At 43.7% G+C, this 20396-nt stretch overlaps 1 protein-coding gene across 1 annotated transcript; it reads right to left on the bottom strand.

Annotated features, from left to right (window-relative positions):
- Positions 1–4524: 4524 nt before the first annotated feature.
- Positions 4525–19383, bottom strand: LOC123053548 (MADS-box transcription factor 27). Its single transcript, XM_044477015.1, has 8 exons — positions 19015–19383; positions 18386–18464; positions 6356–6417; positions 5489–5588; positions 5363–5404; positions 5207–5290; positions 4977–5131; positions 4525–4870 (listed from the first exon to the last, which is right to left on the bottom strand). The coding sequence occupies exons 1-8, from the start codon at positions 19194–19196 to the stop codon at positions 4852–4854; spliced, it is 723 nt and encodes a 240-aa protein (XP_044332950.1). The 5' UTR covers positions 19197–19383; the 3' UTR covers positions 4525–4851.
- Positions 19384–20396: the final 1013 nt, after the last annotated feature.

Genomic DNA, 20396 nt, shown 5'->3' with positions numbered 1-20396 from the left:
GCACGGTCGAGAGCCTCTGGTCCCGCAAGAACTTGAGACTGTAGTGGTCCGTGCGAATCCGGAAAGAACGTCCCCACAGATAGGGCCGCCAATGGCGCATCGCCTGTGCCAAGCCAATGAGCTCCCGCTCGTACGCCGCGAGCTTAAGATGGCGCGGAGCGAAAGGCCTGCTGAAAAAGGCGAGAGGGCCATCGCCCTGATGAAGCACGGCGCCAAACCCCGCACCCGAGGCGTCACAGTCCACCACGAACAGGCGGTCAAAGTCCGGCATCTGAAGAACGGGGCCCGTCGTGAGGGCCCCCTTGAGGGCCTCGAATGCCGCCGTCGCCTCGTCGTCCCATGCGAAAGCGTCGCGGCGCAGCAAACGCGTGAGTGGTGATGCGATGAGGCCGAACTCCCGGATAAACTTCCGGTAGTATCCTGCGAGGCCGAGAAAACCGCGAAGAGCCCGCGGTGAGTGCGGCGTCGGCCAGGCTGCGACGGCCGCCACCTTGTCGGCATCCATAGCAACCCCGTCGGCTGAGATGACGTGGCCGAGGTAGGCGACTGAAGGCGTCCCGAACGAGCACTTCGAGCGCTTAAGATGAAGATGGTGCGCCCGAAGCTCGTTGAAGACGATGGCGATGTGCTGGAGGTGCTCCGCCCAGGAGGCGCTGTAGATAAGAATATCATCAAAGAAAACGAGCACAAACCGACGTAAGTAGGGCCGGAGGACGTCGTTCATCAGAGCCTGGAAGGTCGCCGGGCGTTGGAGAGGCCAAAGGGCATCACCAAGAACTCGAAGTGGCCGTGGTGAGTCCGAAATGCCGTCTTGGCGATGTCGTCCGGATGCATGCGCACCTGATGGTACCCCGACCGGAGATCGAGCTTGGTGAAGAAGCGCGCCCCATGTAGCTCATCGAGGAGCTCATCAACCACCGGAATAGGAAACTTGTCCTTGAGCGTGAGAGCATTAAGGGCGCGGTAGTCGATGCAGAAGCGCCACGTGTCGTTCGATTTGCGGACGAGGAGAACCGGCGCGGTAAACGGCGACGTGGAGATCCGAATGATGCCCGCGGCGAGCATGAGTGCGCACTGCTGCTCCAACTTGTCCTTCTGCAGCTGCGGGTAACGGTAAGGACGCACTGCCACCGGTGCGGAGCCCGGCAGGAGATGGGTACGGTGATCATAAACCCGGGCTGGCGGAAGGCCCTGCGGCTCGGTGAAGAGGTCGCCGTGTTGCTGCAGAAGGTGATCCAATAGTGGGTGCTCGGCCTCGGAGGTAGCCGCTGCCAGCTGAAGCTGCGGCGTCGCGGGTACGGCGCCCCCAACGCCGTCCCACCGGATGCGGCGGCCTAGCCGCCAGAAGGTCATCGTCAGAGCGTCGAAGTCCCAAAGTATCGTCAGAGGGTCCGCAGAAAGTCGACGCCAAGGATGAAGTCGAAACAGCCCAAGTCAATGCCCGCACATGTGGCGGAGAAGTGTTCATCGCCGATGGTGATGGGTACGTCCCATGCGAGGCCATGACACCGGAGGCGATCGCCATTGGCCATCGTGACCCGAAGTTGCTCCCCGCCCGTCGGCTGAAGCGCTAAGCGACGCATGGTCGCCTCGGGCAGGAAGTTATGGGTGGAGCCTGTATCCACCAAGGCCACCAAGCGCTCGCCGTGGATCACTACCGGCAAGAGCATGGTCCGCTCATCGAGGATGCCGGCGAGCGCGTGGAGAGAGACCACGAGAGCCGTCGCCGGGGCGGCCGCGGGTGCGGCCTCAGCAGCCGCTGGAGGTGGCAGTGCGGCGGCCCCGTCGGCCAGGGCGTCCTCCTCAATGAAGTCGACCGTCTCCAAGTAGAAGAGGCGCGGGCAGACATGGCTCGGCGTATAGGGCTCATCACAGTTAAAGCAGAGGCCCTGGCGCCGCCGCTCCATCTGCTCCGCCGGAGAGAGACGACGGAAGGGTCGCGTCGTGGCTGGTGTAGTAGTCGCTGGAGCGGCCGGAGGTGGCCGGCCCGGCGCCGGGGGTGGTCGGGTGGCCTGCCGGCCTCCTCGAGCCGGGGCGGCTGGTTGCATGGCCTGGGCGCGAGCCTCGAAGGCGCGAGCGTAAGACATGGCCGTTTGGAGATCCTGAGGGCCGCGAAGCTCCACGTCCACGCGGATGTGGTCCGGAAGGCCACCGACAAAGAGGTTGGCCCGCTGCTGCGCCGTCATGCCCGACGCATGGCACGCCAGGGCCTGGAAACGGTCGGCGAAGTCCTGCACCGTGGAGGTGAAGGGAAGGCGGCCGAGCTCCGCCAGTCGGCTCCCGCGCACCGGAGGCCCAAAGCGAAGGAGGCAGAGCTCGCGGAAGCGCTCCCAAGGGGGCATGGCGCCCTCGTCCTGCTCGAGGGCGTAATACCAGGTCTGTGCCGCGCCGCGGAGGTGGTACGAGGCTAGCCAGGTACGCTTCGATGCGAGGGTGCGCTGCCCGCGAAAGAACTGGTCGCACTGGTTGAGCCAGTTGAGGGGGTCCTCCGTGCCGTCATAGGTGGCAAAGTCGATCTTGGCGAACCGCGGCGGTGTCTGGGTCGGAGCGTCGTGTCGAGCTGGCTCGGAGGTGCGAAGCAGCGAGGCGGGTGGCGCCTGGTCGGAGTACTCCGGGTAGGGACCCGCGAAGCCGGATGGCCCGCCGAACTGCTGAAACGGGGTCGGCTGCTCCGGAGCCGTGGTGTAGACCGGCGATGGCGAAGACCCAGCCGCCCAAGCTGGTAGTGGTGACGGGGAGGGCGGGAACCGAACCTGATGTATCGGAAGGCCGGCCGGCGAGGACGCCCCCGAGCTGGGCAGAGGTGGCGCCGGTGGTTGCAGCGTCGGCTGTGGAGGGTGGGCGGGCGCATTGGTTGCCGTGGGGGAAGGCGGCTGCAGATGCCATAGGGGAGCCGCAGCTGGCGGCGTCGGCAGATGCCATAGAGGAGCCGCGGCCGGAGTGGTCCCGCCGGGGTGCCTTGCCTGGAACGGCAGCAGCGGCAGCCCAGTGCAGGCCGGCGCGCCCTGGGCCGGCCACGGCAGCGCGGGGGGCCCGCTGGAACGGCAGCAGCGGCTGCCCGTTGTATGCAGGCGCGCCCTGGGACGGCCACGGCAGCGTGGGGTGGCTGTAGGCGGCGATCGGCGCAGCCGGCGGAGGTGCGTACGGCCCGGCCATGTACTGGTGGTACTGGTTCAGATGGAGTCCCTGGACGGCCGTCACGAGATCCCGACGGTGGGGAGCCCGCGGTGGTGACCAGGCCCGGCAGCGTGGGGGCCCCGGCGGTGGTCATCGGGGTGGTGGTCATCGGCGCGGTGGTGACGATGGGCAGCGGCGGCAAGGGCGTTGAAGAAGACATGATCGAACCCGAGTCTCTGGATACCAAATTGGTAGAAGCTGGGGTCCTACTGGACCGGCTCCTGAGGTTGTAGGGGAAGACCGGAGGTTGTTGGGGGCGAGGGCGCGGCTTCCGGCGCGCGGGCGCCGTCGCGAGCTTGAGGGAGGGAGGCGGCGGCTGAGAGAGAGGGCGGCTAGGGTTTAGGGTCCGGCTCCTCTGGGAGCCGGGCAATAGAATTCTTCTTATTGCTTAATCTCAAAAATAGTCTTACAGCTAGTATATATAACCACGATGCTGAAAATAAGATAACTTGTGGGCCAATCCCCTAACTAAACTTGCCCGGTGGGCCTCCTACGGGCATAAGTCTGCCCGGTCATAACAACATGATTCGAAACATTGTTGAAATCAATCTATAAAGATACGAGTTCCGGGTATGATAAATTCAGTTGATCTGGAGCTGCTTTATCTGCATGTGAATCACAAATGCCGCTGACAGATACGTGTGTGTTGTACACCCGAGAACCTGACTTACTTGAAGCTATTTTAATAGAGAAATGGTTGAAGCAATCCTGGAATATCGAGGAGCAATTTTTGTATTTAATATGAACTTTATAGATAAATCTGTTACTGTTATTCATGAATTCATAATATTGATGTGGCAGTAATATTTACTCCCCTCAGGTATTATTAGGCGTATTTTAATTGTCAAAGTTCATGCTTTGACCAAGAACTATAGTACAATGATATGTGGGTTACTTGACACAAAATTTGTAGCATTTGATTTGTATTCTGAAGTAGTTCCTTATGATTGTGATTTCTAACTATTAACAAAAGATTGTAGAAGAAACTTCTGGTGAAAGTTTGAAATTTTGATAAAAAAGATACACGTCATATATCCAGAGCTATAGGGACCCATGGCATTGAGTTCCAGGATATATCATTATTTTGCTATTAAACCTTTAGCTAATCAGGTCAATATTGCTAACCAACAATCTTTGTTTACCGTGATGTGTGAACGGACAAAGTATTTCCACCTGTTAGCTAAGCTAGTGGCTCTCTTGCCATAGTATTTATTTCCAGTTAATTTCTCTGTGCCTGAGACCTGAGTGATACTTTTATTAGCATTTGTGAACGTGCAAACGGTGGCATACTTACAAATGAAATGGAGAAATGTAAACCCTGTCACACACCACATAACTTTCTAAGAATGAAGACAGAAAAAAGTGGTAACTGAATTTTGCTCAATCCACACTTCACACCTTTTGTCAATAAGCTAGCCGCTCATGCAGTTGAACAAACTCGCAGAATGTGTTAAATAGTTCTAATACAACCATTTGCACATCAGATTAATCCTTCCATGGAGTACATTTTATTTGTAACAGATTTACACTACCGTTTATCAATCGGTCGTCACATGCGAACCACTTATGTCTTGCTATGGGTTTAGGTTCTTTACAACCAGGAATATTCTGGCTGCTCTGAATTGTATCCCTTGAGAATAATAACAACAAGAGTAACCCCATACCCCACGATCGTCATGGATGTAGTTGCAATCTGCAAGAGTTAATGTAAGTCATAATCAAAGAAATTTGTGATTGAAACTTATAATGAGCTGAGAAAAGAGTCAATAGATCCTGTGCAGAAAAAAACAAACATGTACCCTAGTTTAGGGGGCGCAGTATGCTGAACATCATTTTGTTGCTGCGGGGAATTGAGTTCAAGATTAACAGAAACATTGGCATCTTCAACAACTGCAAAATTGTATGGGGTTCTTGAATCTCGGTTAACTTCAGTCGCTGCCTCCGTCTCAGAGAGCTGAGCAGAAAATTAAACAAAAGTCAATCATGGAAATCATTCATGTGATTTCAACTATCATAATTAAATCAATACCTTTTTGTGTAACTCAGCATTTTCTTGACGAATTAGGTTAATCTTTTTGTATAATTCCATGTTTTCTTGGTGGACAAGACTCCCCTGCAAATAAACCATCAATAGTCAGTTTGTTGAAATATTTCACACGTTTCAGGCTGATAAATGTTGTAGTACCTTGTGATTCAGTTCATGAATCTCATCAATTAAGATTTGGTCCTGAAAGAAACATTAGTGCTCCTCTGTTAGTCTTTTTGGAGGAGCCTGTGAGGTGTATATATAACAAGTGTTTTGCATGTTGACCTTTTTTGTCCGGATGCAACGCAGGCTTATTTCCAGTTGATTTTCTAGAGTCTGTAGTTCCTTGACACCCATTCCAGAAAGATCTTGTCCCATCAACTGCCTGCAATTAAACAATGTTGCGTCTGCTTTGACTGAATGTATATAGGGAACATTTCAGAATATTTCCACAGCCTCTAGCATGTCTGATCCAACTGTGAATTAGTGAAATGTTGTATTTCAATTTATTAGATCTGTGTAAGTTTTATCCTTTTCAGTTAGTTACGGTCTTACGGATTAGGCTTCTGTAGAATGCAACTGTTGATTTTCTTCTGGGTGGGGATTTAACAAACCAGAGTGCTCTGACAGTAACAGTAAATAGCTGAAGTTTTTAAAACTGGTCATTGGTTTGCATGGGAAATTACTAACTTAATTTCATCTTTATATTTCTTTCATTTCTAGAAGTGAAAACTGACATCCACATAAGCAGAGCATTGTTCTGTGGAGTCAGCATACCTAGTTCCTACACAAAATATTGTATTCTTATGCGTTTGGCTTATTGTCTACAAAACCAAGTTTCATCTTTACATGCAAAGGCTATCTGCTTTCGAATGCAATAATTTGTCGCAAAATTAAATATTCTACACAGTGAATAGCTATTAATGCATGGACTCTATTGTGCATTTTGAGTTCTTGTATCCTTCATAATTGAGTATCATGAATTATTTTCCTGAAAGAATTTAGTTTCTTTCATGGCACATTTAAAGATTCTAGTTGCTGGATGGTGTACACCTGTGCAGTTTTGCTTGTGCTGATAGCATGTTCCTCTTATAAATTTGACAAATTTCTGATAAATAAATACGGAAAATTTTCAGGTTTTCGGGGCCATACCGATGATTTTCTTGCAAGTTGTGCAGTTGTTGTCTCAAGCTTGCTGCCTCCCTTTGCCAGAACTATGGAATTTGAACTTACAGTTAAGTGATGCCACATCAGGTTTGCCAAAAGTATTAAAAGAGACATGGTGAAAAGCATGATTGCCCTATCAGTGTCATGAAAGTACTGAATCACATGGTAATATGTGCAACTTTATTTGACCGAGTATAATTCATACAATAAATGTTGAGAGGACAAATAGGTTATAGAATAAAACATATTGCAAGTGGGAAACCTTTGGTTTTGTTTCCTTTGGGTACTTCAGTCCAATGACTGTCAAGGCGCACCCAAAAAAACTGACTTAGTGATGTCAGGTTGAACATATATTTATACACCCCACATGATTTGTTGTCTTAGTCATCTCTAATTCTCACAAATGCTTCTGTGAGGCAAATTAACCTGTTAGCATGTGAGCTTCTAAAGAAGTACTCCCTCCGTTCGGAATTACTTGTCACAAAAATGGATAAAAATGGATGTATCTACAACTAAAATACATCTAGATACATTCATTTCTTGGATGAGTAATTCCGAACGGAGGGAGTATGAGCTAGAGGCAGAACAGGTCTGGAAACTGGTGATTATTCTGCTGGAAGAAGATTTCACGTGGCAGTCGAAGGTTGCAGTTGTTTGATACAGAACTGTCATCTGAAGGATTTGTATGTGTTGTGGATCTTTTTCAGAAGATGGGCACATGTACATGTTTCCTTAGCTCCCATTATTCCTTTTGATTTTCTGTTATGTTGGTCTTACATATTTCATTTTCTGTCCGAGGTTCAAAGGAGGTTAGGATTTCGATGAGAGCTGTATGCACAAGAGCTCTTTTCAAATGGTTTCCTACATGAGAGTTCCTAGCCTGTTTGCTGTTTCTTCTTGGCCCCAACATTTGCATCGTCTTGTGGCCTATAATCCTCGAGGTTGTTCTGTAACTGCAGAATTTAGTGAAGTATTTGAGCCTTCTGTTAGAAGGGACGATGAGCTATCATAGTGAGAAATATACTCGTGTTGGTTGATACCATTCTAGTTGAGCTTTAATGTTTAGTTCTGTAGTTGATCTGATGGCCCATTTGAATGTAAAACAAATGGTGCTGCAGACAGCAGAATCTTAGGTTCACCTCAAATAAGCTTCAAGAGTCAAGTAGATTGCAGTTCAGTTTGATGCTCACAGACTAGTTTCATCAGGTGCACCACTGTAAGGCATTTTGGTCAGCTTGGATTCGATTAGCAGTGTTTATATGTGTCAAGAGTTCTAATCTGGCTTTGCTAAACCCTACAATTTGTTTGTAGGCAAGAATAGCAGTTCTGCCAATACCTTTCGTTGTATAAAGGTGTTTTCAACACTTGGGAGTTGGCACAGTATCCATGCCATTCAACAGGGATTTATTAAGATTTATAGGAGTTGGTAGAGATCAAAATCTTATCCATTTGGTCAGCAGTTGATCATCGGTGGTGGTGTTCTGTGTCCAATAGCTCAAATATTTTCTTTTCTGAGACCTTGCAACAGTAGTTAGTTTGAGGTGAACAGTCTGGAGCTAGTAGTTAGTTTGAGGTGAACAGTCTGGAGCTAGTAGTCAGTTTGAGGTGAACAGTCTGGAGCTGGATCTTGAATGCGAGGGCATTTTCCCAATTTACATGGGCCAACTACTATCACTTTTTAGTTTGGCTTCAGACTTGTGCCTATTAAGTTAATACTCCATGCCGTCTGCCGATGCCTCAGTTAGATTAATTCACATGATTCTAGAAACACAAGACTAGGAGAAATACATAATTGCAATATCATGTCCATTTGAATCCTACAAGATTTGGTTTATTTGACTGCATCACACTCAAAACAAAGCGTCTTTTCAAGAGGTTTAGTGGATACTAAATTTCCTATGAAATGTGTACACAGAAATTCTTGGAATTTTTTTTTCCTATAGAATATCCTACTAATCAGAGGACCGACATAGGAAGATTCCATACGTATTCCAATCCTTTGAATTTTCCATGAAAAACCTTTGAATGAGAGAGGCCCTAAGAGGTTTGAGTTGACCAATGATACGTTGATTTGGAGATAGAAATAGATCCCTATAGAATTCATCTTAGGCCGATGTTCTGAAAGTCACAGAAGTTATCTAGGGTCTGGGAGTTGATAGATGGATCTAATGATTGATGGAAGGTGAAGCTACTAGATCAGCAATTTTAATGATAAGAGATAAGGAGGCAATGCTACGTATTTCATCAAGTTCTTGAGTGCAAGAGGATTTTGGGCCACACATCATTAGAAAACTGGATGATTCTTTGTGTGGTCGTATTACTGTATAATCACTGCAATTAAGAACAAGCTGCTTGGGCCACTTGCATGTGGTGGAAGAATAAAAAGTTTGCCCGGTGATTTGGAAAGTAAAGATCCCGCAAAGTTTGGTTATTTGCAGCACGTACTGATGAACTGTTCAAGGGATGAATGACGATGGCAATTTTGGTTATTGGTGACACTAAATTAGGACGACTTGGCAAAGTTTTTGGCGATAGCGTGGGTGATCCAGTGGGTATGTCATGATGATGAATTTCAAACGCCAATGTTGACCATGTGTTTCATCAACAAATAAGCAATAACTGGATGGCTTCGAATTTTTGGCTATGCTGCGGGGATAGATAAAGTCGTTATTTTCAGGAGAGGAACAAACTAGGAGAAGAAGTGTATCTCGCCTAAGGGGCATCTTGCCAAGATTGATGCTGATGGCGGGCTGTCATGACAAGGGGATTGCAGTAAGAAGTACCTGGTGCAGGGACATGAAAGGATAACTTTTGGGCTCATTGGTCCAAGTGCTCCAAGGCCCTACTCAGAATAAAGGCAATGTCATGTATGAGGCTGCCTCCTTAACCCTTGATCTTCGGCTCTGAGATGTCCTTGGACTAACCTGAAGCTCTCAAAGATTCTTACTGAGTTTCTCTAGAAGAAAGCTCACTTTCAGGAGGCCTGTTTCAGCTTTGGAGAGAGGGACTAAAACACTAAATCACATGTTCTAGCGGAAGTTGCACATGTTCTAAGGAAACATCCTCTTTTTACTCTTGATTCATACCTTTGGAATAAAAGTCTCTTGTTTGTAAAGAGTGTTTGCTATACTGACACGTAGATATCAATTGGTTTCACTAAAAAAGGATGCTGACTATTGGAGACATCAAGGAGGTTGATTTAGACCGAAGGAACTATTGAAATCCGAACTCAAAGGAGAGGAAAATGAACATGGGCTAAGGGTCCGACATCTTCGATGATCTTCCTTTCTTGCAACAAATTATGGGCATGTAAAGAGTTTGCCAATATGTCCCTAAAACTAGATATGTGAATATTATATACCATTGACATGTGTTATTTTGAAGATAGTGACAAATGCACATAGGAGAAAATGTCAATTCTTATAAAGTACAACCCACAATGCTTGTGGAACCTTCATATGAGGAAGATACTTCTTGATAAACTTGTGATTGGTATTACATGAGTAGCAAATCTCTGGAAAATCCAGAACAATTCCTATATGAGGAAGATACTTCAATGCCTATATATGATTTGTTCATATATTATACAATTCCTCAAATACTTATTTTTGGTAATTTAATGGTCTTTTTTCTCAACCTAGAATGAGATGGTATTCCAAGAGCGATTCATGTCTTACCGCACAAACCACTAGAGGTGAGCTAAGCTATCTACCTTAAAGTGTCTCAGGAGTTTCCTTAGGTTGAAACAAAGGACATAAAAGGTGCCCCCACAAATTCTCATGAAGACAAGTGTTGGACAAGCCAAGGACTTAGCCTTTCCATTTTAGTGATCCAAGATCACATTTAGTCCATAGACATGTTGATACTATAAAGGGGAAGGTGGTTGCTAACATGTGTTTCTTTCTTTGAGTGCTTAAAGATTAAACTCCAATTCCCTCAAAAGCTTCCATTTTCGACCTAAATTTCACACCTTGGAGTTGGCAAGCTCTTTCAGTCGGAACCGCTGAGCAGTTCATCCAGATATAGCCGTTGCAAACCCTAGCACTTCTGCCAAATACTCCACTTGGAACCACCAAAGCATTTGACAAAACCTCTTCTGTTGCCCTCTCAATTTCTTTTGAACACATCTGCTCGGAATTTTTGAAGTGGTTACAAAGAGTGTCATAGCTGCACTACTCGCCTCAGATCCTCCGAATGTTACCCGGTCGTACCATCCCATTCATTTGAAAGTTGGCACCTTTAAGCCTATTCCGAGCTAACAACCTCGAAGCTTTCGAGTTGTATTAAAGGGTGTGTAATGATCATATTTTTGGCCGAGCCTATCCCATCAATTCACTCGAAGCAAACCCTACTCATGAACTGTGATCCGAGAGAGAACTCCAACTTCTTGTGCTGATTTCAAAGGGCTTTCTACTCCAACCATCAAGCCACCTCTTTGCTTCCCACCCCTAATTCTCCAATCCAAAAGCCAAATCTTGAGAGAGTTTGTGTGTGATATTATATTTTGAAGCACAAGAGCAAGTGATTCATCACCAAGCAACCTCAGTCTTATTACTTTTGTAGGTGTGCGCCTTCTAGATCGGCTAGGTGTTTGGGAGTATTTAAGATTCTGAAGAAACCAAGTTGTAACGGCGCGGAGATCATGTACTTCATGAAGATCAACCTCAAGTAGGGTTAGTCATTCGTGGACGTATGCCAGGATGACATAGGTTGGTTGATCCTTCGTGGACCCTTGGCGGGTCATTGTCCTTCATGGGCTAGTTTCTTAATGGAACTCACAACCTTGATCTTCGTGATCTTAGATCCTTCATGGATCGAAGCCTCCATCAACATGGAGTAGTATAGTCCAACTATCCGAACCACGGGAACAATCCTCACCGAGCCACCCCATGTCTGCATTTCTCTAACTCTACTCTTATTTTACTCTTGCAAGTCTTTACTTTCGGCTGCCTATACTCTTGTAGTTTTGCATGTGTAGGGTCCTTGATTGACCACCGTAGAAAATGTTAATTGCCAAGGAAACTAAAATTTGGGAAAAAAACCCTTTTGCTCAGTAGTCTATTCATCCCCTCGAGACATACTTAATTAATCCTACACTACCGTCTTAAAAAGAGACATCAAAATATTCTGCATGATTAAACTTTGTCGAGAAGTGATGTTGGGTAAATCATTTTGCCGTTGCACATGCTAGTGGTTAGTGGTAAACTGTTTATTTATTCTCAAAGAAGTATATTTTTTGCTTAAAGTATCACATTTATCTGGATAACCTCTCAAACTATTTCTTGGGTTGATTTAACCCCTAAAACATAAAATATATTAATTAACCCTAATGCGGGATATGAAGATGATATCATTCACATGGTAACCATGTTACTGCATCACTATTTTTCCCACTTGTCATCATACGTAGAAAATGACATAATGAACCACAAAAAATGTGCTAGAAACAAAATACCCCCTAGGACTCTCATTCTTCATTTCGAGTCTCTCTATAATTTTGCGTTAAACCATGGTGCAACATATTTTGATCGGTGTGCTTCTCAATGCAATCTCTTTTTGGTATCATATAGTGCTAGGAAGAAACATAGTTGTTGTGAGAAATTGATAAGAATGTGTGAGAGGAAAGAAGTGAAGGAAAGAACAGATGAAGACATTGAGGTGACATGGGGAAGAGATAAGTGACAGTTGCTACATATGGAATAGCACATCGATAGTTGGTCAAATGAATGACACATGGGCAATATACCTTAAAACATTGACCTAATTAGGGGTTAAGTGATTTGGTTTTTGAAGCCCTAGAGTCCAAAATGTCCAAAAAAAACGCTACGATGGATTATTCATACAAATGCAACACTTGTGAAGCATGGATAAACTAGACCTTTTCCTTGTTTTCTTGCCATTGTCTTGAATCCAGGCCGCATAGAGTTCACTTGACCACTTAAGTTGTTGTGGTTTTAGATTGCTTAAGTTGCTAGAGCCAAATAATATTATGTAATTTTTTGTTAGAATATTTATTGTAATCTCATAAGTAATTAAAACTTGACCACAACAACTTTTGATTCATAAGCTTTTATGGATGTTCTTTATCAAATTTAAACAATACGATTTATCTAAATGAATTGTTTCCTCACTAAAAATATTCTGAGTGGGATACGCTACAACTAAAGGATGTAAATGCACATATATAAGAACACACACGTGTGAACATAATTGAGTGAATGTTGTATCTCAGGCTGAGAAACATGGGAGGTTAAATCGACGACCTTGAATAGTGTAGAACATATTTTCCCTAGTGAGTTGCACTTGGGTGTTTCTTAGGATTGTTATCTTAGTAGAATGAGTTGTATTCCTACTCCCATATGTTCCAAAAAAGTCAAAGTCATACCTAGTTTACATTGAAGTAGATTCTTTTAGATCTTTTGCTAGATGAAAAAGTGGTGGCACCAGGGTTCAAGAGTGACACGATTGATATGTTTGTAAGAAGATGACAACTAGAGATAAGTGAATCTTCTTTTCATTTATGGTTGCAGTTGGGATATTGGGCTTCCAGGCCAGCCAAATATGCGGTGTTAGTTGGCCGGTGAGCTAAACTCAATGGAAGTAGACACATTTTTAAGTGAAGATAAGAACCGAGGATTCTAGAATACAAATTTATGAGATTTAACTCATCATCATTATGGAGAAGCTCGAAAATGCATCTACTAGATAGCATTGAGATTAAATTTACTTGGATTACTATCAAGGGTGTTGCGATGTGTGTGGGTATGACAAATTGCCATTTATTTTGTCAGAAACGGTACCAAAATATGATTTGGCCAGTCAAGAGGTGAGAAAGATGGATGTATTAGTGAGGTCTTTTAATGAATCATGTAGGTGGATGTTGATGCATGCATTTTCCTTACATATTTTCATGTGGGCTTTTGCACTTTATCTAACTTTTTATTACTGTATCTATAACATAAGTTTTCGATGTACAAGTATTCCTAAGATGTCAACAATTGATGTCTCATGAAGACACGGCAATCAATGAAATCACCCGAAAAGGGAGCTCAAGAAGAAGAAATGTCACAAGTGGTGCATCAGACACACTAGCTAGAGAGTTGTTGTATGGTCCAGTTGGTTGTCATGGTCCAACTATGCAAGGATCACGCTATCTTGCGTTGGTGTGTGGTCCAGTGCTTAATTTTTTTTCTGCCTCCGCATTGAGATATAAACTCAAACAAAAAACGAGTGTAGAGTGGGAGATAACATATAGAAGTCTTTCCACCAAGATATACGTAGTCTCCATTTCACCACCACACCAAGGGACGGAAAACTGAAACCACCATCGCCAAGTTCTCCATCGACCATTCATAGTTGCTGAATCTTTTCGGGATCGATTTATTGGTTTGTATGCGGATTTATTTTGAGACATTTTAATTGTTGATATCATGGTATATCTCATTCGTACACCGTTCTTGTCTCCGGTTTCATTTCCTGCACAAGTCATTTCATTCTTGAGCCTATATATATATATATATATATATATATATATATATATATATATATATATATATATATATATATATATATATATATATATATATATATATATATGTAGCTAGGGTGGGAAGATAGATTTTACGATAGATTAAGTAACCTTGACCAATCTCCTAAATTATTCACATGCAAGATCTATGCCATAGACACACAAACCTTAGTTATGCCTAAGAGTGAGATTAGGATGCACTCTATATCCAACCCACCATGGAAATGTGTAAAGGTTTTCGATCTGAATTTTCAAACGTCTTCCAGAAGCCTCTGAACGACTTTTGGTCGGACCCTCCGAGCTATTTGGTAGTTACCTTCTCTAGTTTTATTTAGTGATTCTGAGATGATCATTTGGAGCCTCCGAGCTTTGCTAAAAACATAGTGGGGTGCGACAATCACATTTTTGGGTCCAACCTACACACATCCAACCGATACCATCAGTTCACTGGAAGCTAACTTATGGAAAGCCCATTTTTTGAGAGAGAACAACTACTCCTCATGCTGAGTTCAAAGTGATTCCTACACCAACTTTTCAAGCCACTCCATTGAGCTCTAATCCCTCTCCTTTCTTTCCACCCCAACTTTTCCATTCCAAAGGCCGATCTTGAGAGAGTTTTGAGTGTGGATGAAATTATCTTTTGAAGTACATAAACAAGAGATACATCACCAAGCAACCTCAGTCTTGTTACTTATGGAGGTTGCGCCTCTTAGACCGACTAGGTGTGTTTGGGAGTCTTCATGGTGTGAAGGAACCAAGATGTTTGTATGGGCCTGAAGATTGCATACTTCGTGAAGATCTACCTCGATTCAGGATAGACCTTTGTGGTTGTATGCCATGCTGGCCTAGGTTAGTTACTCCTTTATGGACCCTTCATGGGTGTAGTCCTCCGTGTATCTCGCAACTGGGATCTTAAGTGATCCTAGAACGTTGGTGGTTCGAAGCCTCCATCAATGTTGAGTAGAATAGCGCCAACTATACGAACCATGGGAAAATCTTTGTCGAGCCTCTACGTGTCCGTGTTCTCCTAACCTTTACTCTTTACATATACACATTAATGTCTTCCGTTGTTGTACTCTTGTAGAATTTCTTGCGTAGGGTGTTTGTGGGCTACCAATAGAAAAAGCTAAAAACTGCCATAAACTTAAAATTGGAAAAGAGTCATTCTTGTAGTCTATTCACCCCACTAGACATAGTAATGATCGTACATGGGCTTAACCACCTCGAATGGCCTTTTGCTGATTGTTGGTTTTGCACAAGTGTTACTTTTCCCTGCCCTCACAGATACAATACTTCACTCATTAAAAGTAGCAATAAAAATGGATGATTATGAGGACTTGCATGACATCAAATGTTTGACGTTGGGTAGACCTAGAAGATCTAATGATTTGGGCAATGGCTAAATTTAGATAAGTCAGGAGAAAAGGAAGAAAAGAAAGGGGAGTATAATTCATCATGAATGGGAGAGTTGTGATGAAGCCACCCACCTCTATGCACTCCCACCTCACCTGACCACCTTACCTAAAATTTTGGAATAAAAAGAATTTATGATTCTTATCGCACAAAAGAAGTTCACAATGAATCTTGGTCAAGTGTCGCAATAATATGGACTAGATACCTAGCTAGTGAGGTTGTCGCAATAAATAATGCTTGACCAAGTAAATTGTAGAATTAAGCAGGGAATATAGACTACATACCTAGCTAGCGACTAAACATGCTAAGACACTGAGATTTTTCACCACCACATCTCAATTATTCTGTTTTTTCATGGGCATGAGCAGGAAGTAAGCTGACGCATGTTGGTCTCCAAGATGATGTGGTGTTGTGGTGATAGCAACAAGGATGCGTCTCTCTGACCTATCTAGCATGGGCTTGCCACTGGATGCAAACATGGTGGAAGGATGAAACGCTCTGGGCAAGAGCCTTGTACCGACGAGTTACAGTGTCGAGCACGATGGTGCTTGCACATCTTCCTCCTTAGGTTCGTCTTTTGAAGAGCCCCCATCTTCTCTGCTGGACCATGGCCAATCGGGGTCGGGCAGCCGTGGTGTACATGGTCGAAATCCTCCCCAGGGTTCGTTCGGTGGGGTTGCGAGTGCTCTAGGTGAACCCCTTGTCTCGACGTGCGTCAATGCTGATGACAATAGCATCCACTGTCACCTTGGAGGAGTTGCTAGAGATATCCGTTCAAGGCAAATGTTGTATTTGATGTTGGATGCCAGCTTGTGGTTGGCAGGTGCGCTTCGAGGGGTGTTAGTGCCTCCAATCGACATCTTCTTCTATTGTTTTCAAAAAGGGAACGTAATGCTCAAACTGGAACTGCTAGAGGAACGAATTTCAATAGCATAACTTGGGCTCCTAGAATATGGCGCCCTTGGGACAATCTATTTGATTGAAGGGTTTTGTTCGGAAGCAAAGATATCCGCGGAGGCCGGTTCATTCGTCCTATTCTGATATTCATGACCAAGAGGTACTGGATTCTCTTTTGGATAGGCCCTGAAAGGAGAGGAAAGGCTGAAATGCCAATGAACCTCTGTCTATTCTCTAATTCATGTGCCTTTGGCCTAGGTTAAGTAGTGTTCTCCGTTGTCAGGGTTTTACATGGCTGTACTCTACTCGGCCGTTCTTTGTATGGTTTTGGTCTAGTTTCCCTCGTAAACCAGACCAATCTTAATAAAATCAACAGAAACTCCCTGCTCACTTGACGAGATTCCCCAAGAAAAGGGAAGAGTATGCATCAATTTAAGAGAATACTAGATATCCCGATGCGAACAAAAGAGCACTTGAGCTCGGTACTGCAAACCAATGTATTCCCACACCCATATCAATTGAGAGCTAAGAACCCTAAAAATGAGAGCAAGACCACTCACAATGCACAACATCATGATACTAGTGTATGAAATGAGAATACAGACTAGTATCATATTGTCAATTCATTTATTCCTTTGAAAAATCCCAATACAGCGCTGTGCGTATCGATACTGTGTCATAATATGGTACTAGAATCTCCTCTCTTATCCTTAATTACAATGTCACATCATCTTTTTCTTAGATCTAAGCTCAATTCCCTATATGATTACTCACTCCATTTCAATGAACAACGTGCACAACATCTTAAAATTTAACTTTGAGCATAAATTAGACCAACCAGATGTGGATTATATGTGATAAACATTATACTGTTGAATTCATTGAAAATAAGTTTTCAACGGTATAATTTTGAAGTCACAGAAATATACATTATTTATCTAATTTATGGTCAAAGTTAGATTTTGGAAGCGTGCACGCCTTATTCATTGGAATGGAGGGGGTACATTCTCCAATTCCTCGGATGTAATAACAGCTCAAATGTCCTGGCCATCAACAATGTGCATCTAGTACTAATTTTCTGCTAAAAGGAATCAGAACACCCAAAGTAGCATGAAACATCATTCTTACTACATGCAATAATGGTGGAAACATAGCAACAGCTGACTATTCAGCAGGCTCGTAATTAACTTGCTATAACTCTGTCCAGTTTAGACATGCTTGAAGTGGCCTAGCTATTTCAAGCAATTTTGAGAAGGAATAGGTCCCTTACTTTGTATATTTTCTTTTCCCACATATAGCTATATATACCTACGATCGTTTTTCTATTGAACTTGGTCCGTGGCACTATGTACCATTTGATTACCTCTATCCCTTTTAGCACATCAAACCTTACCTTAATACTTGTTATAGCTGACATGAGCTATATCTAGCTAGTTGAAATAATTCACAACATGATTATGAAGGCTGTAGTGACGAAGAAGTAACATAACTACCCATTTTTGAAATTGTCTACTGCGTGCATACATTCTGAGCTTCCTTATATAACTATCCATTCTTCAAACCAGGTATTGGGTGCATATATTCTGAACTTCTCTAACTATATAAAAATCTCTACCGCCAACAAAATAATGCCTAAGCTGGCTTCTGCACTGTAGTTATAGCTGAGCGCTCAACTTGATCAAGACCTTTTCTCGCATATATACAACACTTCTGTACAACTGAAAAGCAAAAGTACTCATTGCGTCTATTACTTGGAAAAACAACGATAAAACAAACCCCAGTAGACACCAACTCATTGCCGACTTCATGCATGCATGGATGTTGCAGATGAACGTCCTTTCAGTTTAATTAAGTATTTTGATCCCTGAATTTGCATTCGAACTGTAGCACTATATTTGCTCTCTTGTTCTTGCATGTAGTTTAGGATGCCAGACTTGTTTCCTGTGCCTACTTAAAAAGTTTTGCTTTGTACTAACTAGTGTGACAGACGCGTGGTGGTTGGGGGGGGGGGGGGGGGGGGGGGGTGGAGGGTAATAAAGAGGCGAATGTATTAAAAAACCGAAAATCTATTTAAAAAAACCAATATAACTATGAACCAGTAAAACACCAACAGCTTCACATGAGGAAAAATATTTTATTTAAGATCTGCAGGATTTTAAATCACAGTTAAGGCTTACCTTAAGCTCCGAGTTGGGGTTTGCAACAAGTTGCTGCTCCTCCTTGGCTCGTCCATATCGATCTATCACTGACTTCATGCTGCAAGAATTTGATCGAACAGCACACCAATAAGAACAAATTGATATGTAATTTGCAACAATTACTGTACTCATGTGAGGTCTGGGCGAACATGGTTCTCACATAATACCAGAAACCCCTAGATCTATATTACTTCATTTTAACGAGGAGATATACGTTTTCTTCATTCCAGTGTGTAGCTAGGATCAAGCTAAGAAATGCATGGAGAATAGCAAATACATAATAGGCTAGATAGAAGGTATAGAAAGGATATAACGAGAAGATGTGTAATTTTTCTAAAAGGAAACAATTTGTCAGAGTATTCTTGTTACTCAAGGCCGCTGTATGCATATGTTACAGGCAGCTGTACTCTTGATGGTTGGTGGCCTGTGCAGATGAGCACAAATATATTTTCGAAAAGTGTTCTCAAAAATTTAAAATAAGCTTTCAAAGGTGAAATCACAGGCATCAGAAGCTAATCAACAAAACAAGCATGTAGTTTTCATGATCAAAGTAGCTTGCTTTTTCTGATAAAATGGGAAAGCAAACTGAAGCAATGGAATCCATTGACCTGGAGCTGGCGTACTCATAGAGGCGGCCGGTGCTGGAGAAGATGACGAGACCGACCTCGGCATCGCAGAGAATACCCAGCTCCTTGGCCTTCTTGAAGATCCCGTTCCGCCGCTTCGAGAACGTCACCTGCCGGCTCGTGGAGTTGTCGATCCGCCGGATCACTATCTTGCCGCGCCCCATCTTCAACTACCTCCCACACGCAGAGGACAAGCTAAGCTACCCGGCGCAGAGCAAGAGGGCGATGGAGATAGATAAGCTGGGTGGATCTAGCTGCCGGAGCTCTGGAAGGAGAAAGTTCCCAGGTTTCCCAGATAGGCTGATTGGAGAGGGTGAGAGGAAGAGGAAGGGGGAGAGGAGTCTTCTGCTGGTGGCTCTGCAACTTGTCTTTCCTTTAGTTGCTCAACTTCCTTAAATTAGCAAAGAAATGGAAGGGGAAAGATACCCCCCGATTGGCTAGGATCGTAAGATAGGTTAGTTTATTGTAAATGTTAAACAACTGATGATAATTATGGGGGCATGGGCCATCTTGGAAAGGATGCCCCAAATTGGTTGCACGCAAGAAAGGTAAAGCAAGGCATTGTACAGTAGTAGATATAAATTTTTATTTAAATACCCTGGATGTCATTTAGGGACAAGTCAAGATATGAGGCTGTCTGTAAAGAGATGCCACCTTGATTTCTTTAGTGAGAAAAGAGAACGAAGCGAGAGAATGCGGCTACATGTAACTCTACAAATGGTCTATTTTTTTAGGATCACAAATGGTCTATAACTAGTAATTTGGATTAGTTTCATGCATATGACATTAGTCTATATTATTAATACGTGATGATGGTCACAATAGGAGTATCATAGGTTGATTATTACATTAGTATTTTTTTTACCCTCTCCTTTTCTTTTTCTTCACATTTATTATATTTGTCTAAGAGCGCGCATATAGCCGGGCTCTTGCATGAGAGCTCACACTCCTATTACTTTTTTATACCTTTCTCTTTCACATAGACAAAATCATGTAAGTGAGCTATAAGCATGCTATTATACCTGCTCTTATGTTACGCGCACTATGGCTAGCCTAAGATTGTGTCACATACAGACAATATATTTGATCTTGTATCTTGTATCGTGCAAATAGTAATGGTGGATATATGGGAAACTGCGGTTGGCTTCGGAGATCACTGAGCCTGGTTTTTGAAAAATTCAAAAATCTGTTTATTTAGATTTCAAAAAGTTCTGGAAAAAAATACACACATACCTATGGATGAATACTGTACTTGTTTTGTAAAGTTTCAAGGTTAAATACATTTTCAGGCGAGCTACACAGCAATGATAAATGTGTTTCTAGCTAGTACATGTACGCTATAAAAGACCATGCACACAAAGCAT

Source organism: Triticum aestivum, chromosome 2D (assembly GCF_018294505.1).
Source record: "Triticum aestivum cultivar Chinese Spring chromosome 2D, IWGSC CS RefSeq v2.1, whole genome shotgun sequence".
NCBI classification, from domain to species: Eukaryota; Viridiplantae; Streptophyta; class Magnoliopsida; order Poales; family Poaceae; genus Triticum; species Triticum aestivum.
Note: the sequence above shows the minus strand (reverse complement) of the source record. Positions and strands in the feature narration are given on the sequence as shown.

What these genes read in the sequence shown, in the direction of transcription:
- LOC123053548 (XM_044477015.1), bottom strand. Translation starts at nt 19,196, where the DNA reads ATGGGGCGCGGCAAGATAGTGATCCGGCGGATCGACAACTCCACGAGC. An exon ending in ACCCCAACTCGGAGCTTAAG is followed by an intron (nt 6,418 to 18,385) that starts GTAAGCCTTAAC and finishes CAAATTCCATAG; the next exon opens with TTCTGGCAAAGGGAGGCAGC. An exon ending in AACTTGCAAGAAAATCATCG is followed by an intron (nt 5,589 to 6,355) that starts GTATGGCCCCGA and finishes GTTTAATTGCAG; the next exon opens with GCAGTTGATGGGACAAGATC.